At 41.8% G+C, this 6911-nt stretch overlaps 1 protein-coding gene across 1 annotated transcript in view; it reads right to left on the bottom strand.

The window, feature by feature from the left end:
• Nucleotides 1–634: 634 nt before the first annotated feature.
• antxr1d (ANTXR cell adhesion molecule 1d) overlaps nucleotides 635–6911 on the bottom strand; it is a 23245-nt gene continuing 16968 nt past the window's right edge. Inside the window, exons 17-18 of the mRNA XM_032541193.1 lie at nucleotides 6775–6855; nucleotides 635–1981 (exon numbers count right to left, since the gene is read on the bottom strand). Of these exons, the coding sequence (XP_032397084.1) occupies nucleotides 1676–1981; nucleotides 6775–6855 (387 nt within the window). The 3' untranslated portion in view covers nucleotides 635–1675. The remainder of the gene's footprint in view (nucleotides 1982–6774; nucleotides 6856–6911) is intronic.

A 6911-nucleotide genomic window follows, 5' to 3' on the forward strand; every position in this document is an offset into this window, starting at 1 on the left:
ATACAATGAACCTTGTGTGACTCATTTCCCCAGATGGATTGCAGCAAAAATGAATCATGTAGCGATCTCCTAATCGCATTCTCGTGTCCATGCTCAGTCAGTCAGTGTTTCAGATGTCCTGGGATGATTCAGGACATTCTCAGACCGGCATCATCAGCACTGCGGTAAAATGTATATAAAAAGGCTTCAGTAAGTACTCAGACCACTTTTTTTTTCTTTTTCTTACACACCTTGTATTAAAATTTCTACTTTGTTTAATTGCTACACGTGATGACAAGGCAACATTTTTTTTTGGTTTTAATACTTTACGTAAGTGCACTGCAGGACTACTGCACAAAAAAAGCAACATTTTATATTAGAAGTGACCAGAAATATGATCCAATATTGCCAAAAGTGATAAAAAAAAATCTGAATTGAGTATTCATCTTGCAGGCTACCTATATAAATGTCATGGGTAGATTATTAGTGTCCTGAGTGTAATTAGTTTATTAAAGAATGTTGTTCCAAGAGTAACGCACCAAATATTGCATCCTGCAATATTCAATTAAGTAATGAATGTCATATGCAAAAAAAGCATCCTCTTGAAATATAACATACTTAATTACTATGAAAGAAATCACTGCCAGACAGCACATTAAAAAAAACATTGTTTATTAAAGATAGACACAAAAGGTTGTTAATAAAGAAATAATGCAAATGATTATTTCAGTCAGTAAATGCAGTATACAGGAGAACCCTGAAGATACAAAATTCCAATGCCATTTTTCATCTAATGCTAATAAGACCACAACAGATCAGAAGCCATGCTAGGATGCTTCCTTATAGCCACCGTGATATTCCCCTCCCTCAAAGATTTGAAAACTCAGAAACTCACCTGATACTCAATAGAATACAAATGCAGATAGGGCTTGTATTATAATAAATTAAGTATGGAGAAACTGCCCTGCAGTTGCAATAAGATCACTGAACCTTTGGACTAAAATTCAAGGATGTAGAAAACATTTGTGGTTGAAAAGGTAAAAATGATAAATCAGTCCGATCTGTATACAACTAAGAGTGTACATTAACTACTAAAGCCAATATTACCAACATTGCTATCATACATGCTGTATTTTTCACCACATCCTCACTCAACATTATTATTCTCTACCATAGGCGTAGCACAAAAGTCTGGGCCCTGTAGAAAGGCCTTTTCCATGGGCCCCTCCCCGCATCCACAGCTATTCATTCTAGCATCTTTTTGGGCCCTTCTCACATGAGGGCCCTGGGTTCTCAGTCACCCCCCCCCCCAACAATTTGGACACCTCTGTTCTCCACCAACCCAAAGCAAACTGTTCACCATCATCTTTCACAAACAACTGCAGCAATCTAACTTTCGACAACACATAAATCCTTTCTGTTGCATTGCACTTCCTCTAACCGCTTAAGTCAAATGACATCTAATACTGTACATACAGGCTTTATCAAGTAACTACATGCTTGTTTTTTTCTATAATGTTTGTGGTTTTATGAATGGGTAATTTTTTATGAAACTTTTTGATATCAGATAAATATTTTTGCTGTCCAGCAACAAAGCACAGAGCTATACATCAGAGCTCATGGCTTCTTAGATTTGTGGGTGTTTCATGAAATGAGTTGACGTAACAGTTGTTAATTGGAGGCCCTCTCTTCATCATCAGAGCCTGGGTGGGGGTCGGGATGGCGGGGGTCCTGGGGGCCCGGGGGGTGCACGAGTTGGGGGTGGACCTGGAGGAGGTTGGGCCACAGAAGGGGGTGTGCGGGAGGGTGGCGTGGTGCGAGGCCCTCTCGACGGAGGCTTCGTACGAGGGACAGAGTTAGAGACCAGAGGTTGCTGTTCGGCGGGCGGATGAGAAGGAGGAGGAGGCGGCGGTGGTGAGGGAGAGTGATGTGTGCGAGGAGGAGCCTGGTTGCTTGGGGTGGACTCCCCATCTTTGACCCGTTGAAAACTAATACAGCGACCCTGCAAGACACACAAGCAGACAGACTAAGCTTAAACCACAACTACACATTTGCATTTCAAGGCAAAATGCAGATTCAAATGCAGTGCATCTTTGTGCAAAATCAATGAGCTTCTAAGATCCACCAGGCAAAGTGGTTTGTGTGGGTCCAGCTCTGCTGACAGAGGCATGTGTGTTTGAGGCCTTGGAAGGCACACAGAGCTGCTTCTGTCTTCTGTCCACACCTGCACTACAATAGCTGTGAGCAGCTTTCCCCTCCTCTTTTCTAGGCGCCTCTGCTGTGACTCGGTCTCTCCTGATGCAGAACAGAAAGTGGTTTATGTCTATAATGTGCTTGACTTGTTGAAATGTAAAGGGGGATTTCAATATCCCCACAATAGTTAACAGAGGCCCCTTAGCATTTAACGTAATTTACAAGTCAGGGAGAATGGAACGCTTCTCTTATTGTTCTCATTGATGGTTTTCCTCTCTGTTCCTTCTGCAGACACACACACACACACACACCACACACACAACACAACAAACACAGACACACACACACACACACACACACACACACCCACACACACACACACACACACACACAACACTCTTGTCCAGCTCAGGGTGGGAAGGATGGAGAGTGGGTCTCTGTGTCACAGACTCTTGGTGGTCTTATAACACCTTATTAAACAGAGAGGCCCTAAAGGGACCCCAGCAGCAGTATCATTGTGACTAAGGGGGCCATGTTGTTGTTTGTGTCTGTTCGTAATTGATTAGGGGACGCCGGTTTTGTGTGTGTGTGTGTGTGTGTGTGTGTGTGTGTGTGTGTGTGTGTGTGGGTGTGTGTGTGTGTCTGTGTCTGTGTGTGTGTGTGTGTGTGGGGGGGGGGGGGGTGGCTATTGGGCTTGTTGCCGGGCCGCAGTGAAAAGGCCAGTTTGTGAGCAGCAGACCAGCAGCACAACACCAGAGAGAGCATATGGACACAATGAGAACACAAGCTCATGAATATGTGTGTGTGTGAGACTGTAAGCATGCCTCTACCAGAACATATGGCCTGAATGAAACCTTGGCCTCATGAATAACAGAAACCGAGGGAGAGAAAGGTTAGGGGGCTTGCTGAAACTGATCACCAAACAACACAAGATTAGAGAAAAAGTAGATTCTTTCACTTTTAAGTAGATATGTACAATAGATGGCTTGGGTGAGAGGTCAGCAATGTGCCACTTGTAATAGTCTCCCTGCAATGCACCTTTGACTGTGATGTCTGCCACTACTTTACTTTCCCTGTTGGCGATTGTTTACTTCAAACCCTCAATTCCTTTCTAGGAGAAAAACAAAACCATAAAAATGCTTCTAGCATCCCCCACTTCTCTGTCTAGCCTCTGTTTCTTCTTCTGAGCCCCAAGACTTTGCCCTTCCCTCACAGACACACATAAAGCAGATACTTTTACAGGGAACTAATGCGCGCGCACATTTGTCACCATTATAAGAAAGCGGGAGAAAGACGAGAGAGAGAGCGAGAGAGAGAAGAGACACACATTTGACCTGACAGCTCTGCCTGTCATCTCGCATGACATTACAGCGATCCACTCACATAGGGAAAATGCTCCACATGTGCTCAAGAGAGTTAACACACGTCATAAACTACATATGCTGCTCTGAAGCATGGAATACTTCTGAGAAGGAGAGATTGAGTGGGTGTCTTTGAGTTGTGGACAGGGCTTTGGGAGACACTGATGAACATTTTTTCAGTTTTTTTACATTTTGGAGGCTGGGCAACTACTCCATTCGTCCAGGTTGTGAGCAGCCCATCGATCCACAATGAAAATATTAAGTAACTTGCAGCCCTGTTAACATGTTTTAATCCATTCGTCCATTAATTTCTGTTCTGTGAAGTGACATTTGATGAAGAACTCTCTGTTTCAGCTGATTGTAAATCTTGTACCAAATGCTTGTACCAAACCTGTTTTTCTGAGCAGATAACAATGAATGTGAGGAACAAAAAAACTGTTAAAGAGTCTCCAAGCTGTCTGATCTGGAAATGGATGAATTAATGAGTCAAACAGTAACATAATGTTGCTGTCCATGTGATAACGTAGCATTTTTAAATCATCATACGATACAACTTATTAATTATCGGTTTTAATGGAATTGTATTTTGGGTTCCTGAGCAGCTACGCTCGAAAAACAGAGAAAGAAAAGTACACAGAGTTAGACAACAATTACACACAAAGTACAAAAGATGAAAACACATCAACAGCCATGACAAAGAAACATGTTTCATAAAGTATTTCAGATTCTGATTCTGATGTCCTCGGACCCAGATCTTAATAGGCAGCTCGATGTGACGAAAATAAATGATAATGTGGTTGAATTTTGCAATAATGATACTTACGATAAATAAATAGCTACTAGTGTAAATTAAAGAGAGATTGAGTATACCCAAATTACAAAAATACATACAGAATGTTATTGCTTACATGAAGTGGCATCTAGCTATGTTAACAGTTTAGATTTTATCTACTGATGTTTTGACTTATCAATTTCTGAGTTTTCTTCCTCCATGCCAACACAATATCTAACAGTAACACGTTTTTCCAGACTCAATGGCTCGGTTGTTCTGGATCTGTAGTTCCCAGCCTTTTTTTTGCCTGATAGAACCCTCTTTACTCAGGTTGGTTGGATGCATTTACTTTGCAGTCAGCCTATTTATTGTGAATCACTGCTTGAGATAATGAAGTAAACTGGAACTACTTTCCATGGAAGAAATAGTCCCTGAAAGTCCGTGAAAACTGCTGCTGATAATGAAAAAAATAATAATTTCCATAAGTTCCATGGCAACTGAGCAAACTTGCTCTACTAACGCTCCAAACAAAAGCTCCAAAACAAAAGCCCCAAAACAAGTGAGTAAGTGGTCTTTAAGTTGATATTTTGTCAACAAAATTTGCACCACAAACAAAATACCATTAACTTCCACTGTAATCCGAGCAGAACCTTAAACTAAAACTGTCAGCATGGCTATATTCGACTAGAGGTCACAAAATATTGTTTATGTAATTTGGATGAAGTAATCCTTTAAGTGTAGTGATTTTTGGGGACTTTGGTGACCGCCCTCTGGTCTGGTCTGGCCTGTGCTATGTGACGGGACTATCAGAGCCATCAGCTCTGGGCACAAAAGAAGGGAATCTCTTCTGTCACAAAATGGCTCGTGGCTTTTCAACTCCCCATCTGTTCGTGTGATGCTCACTCAGGAGAGCTGACACACACGTTGCAGTGCCACACGCATGCACACACATACACATACACACGGTGAAAAGAGATCAAAAGCAAACAGGGAGTGTGGCAGAAACTGGCAGCCCCGCTGATGGCCGTTTGCAGAGGCAGTGAAGTAGATGTAATGTGGGGAGAAAGCAGGACGAGCTCCACCTGAGCTGATGGTTAACAATCTGCATTGAGAAGTCTGATCCGCGCTCATTATTGCTGTGCTTTTTGCCACCTCGTAGGGCTTTTTGAAATCCCACAATGCTGTTTGTTATCCAGCTGCCGTTTCATGCTTTGGCAGAGATGTTTGACATCACTACTGTGGGGAATTTAGATCTGTGACTAGCTTTTGTCAACATGAGAAATCATTGTCGTCTTTCATGTCGGATATGGCAATTAGCTCCAATTCTTGACAACTATCTGCTTTGCAACAAAAGAGGATTTTTACCTTCTCGTTTCTTTCCATGTGGGAAGTAGTGTTTTATTTTCCTCAGTTAATGACTCGTGAAGGGAATTGTAGGGGTCATTGTTGGACAACAGCGCCACAGAAATTGGCTGACAAAGATTCTAGAAACGTCTGTCCTGACAGAGATTAATTGTTCCGCTTAGAAAAAAAAAGAATCCAAGATGGAAAGAGGGGATAAAACCATTGATGATGACCATTTCTACAGACTTCAGATACAGTAGACACATACACACACTGCTAGTGTTACATAGTAAAGATGAATCATGCCATTCAAAGAATTAATCACTACATTTTACGGCAATATGGCCTCTGCTATGAGAGGCGACAATGATACCATTTACAATGGAGCAGCTGTTTCACCATGACAACCAGTATGATGATGAAAACATGTTATTGGGGTTATGGGATGCCATCCACAGGGTCAAGGTTAGATAACGCAGGCCGCACTGCTCTCTCTTGCTCACAGTGATGTCATGATTTAGGACTTTTCAGGAGCAGCAGTATTGGCCAGTAATATAGCACTTTAAAATCTTCAGCTGAAATAAAATCCAGTCTTACACTGTTTAGTCTACTATAATTATCACTTGAAAGTAGAGAGTGATTGTGTAACATGCTATTTGGAAACCTGATAGAAACCCAGTCATTTTCTGGGAGTCACAGGGAATTCAGAAGAGTACAGTAGTCCTTGTGCATGAACAATGGCAGCTTTGACGAAGAGAGCCGGTACTAGTAGCTCAATGACTCACTGTGTGTGTGCATGTAGAAAATCAGTACTGAGCTACTGTGTTAAGGATTGAACGTATTGCTCACTGACACATGTTGTCTTTATGTAATGTGACAGACAGAATGCAGATGCTCAATTGTCTACATGAAGAGACAGAAAACACCCTAAAACCTTCCGTACCATCCAACTCATTAAAAAGATTTTAGGTGGTTGTTATGCACAGAGCAATCCCCCAAACACATAATTACCAAATTATAGTTTTGTATCAGTCATCATGCCTATTTGTGGTACATAGGAGTTTCTAGTCATGTTTTAGGTAAAAACAAAAATGATATGAGACTGCAGTTGAGTGTTAGGCTCACCTCGTCTCCAGCCTGTGGTCTCATTAGAGATACCTGGTCGTAACCTCTCCTGAACAGAGCCCACAGAGCATCTAGCTTTCCCTGGAGGATCCAGAAAGAAAAAAATGAAGGCAAAATACACACACACACACACACAC

The sequence above is a fragment of the Etheostoma spectabile genome, chromosome 17 (genome assembly GCF_008692095.1).
Source record: "Etheostoma spectabile isolate EspeVRDwgs_2016 chromosome 17, UIUC_Espe_1.0, whole genome shotgun sequence".
NCBI classification, from domain to species: domain Eukaryota; kingdom Metazoa; phylum Chordata; class Actinopteri; order Perciformes; family Percidae; genus Etheostoma; species Etheostoma spectabile.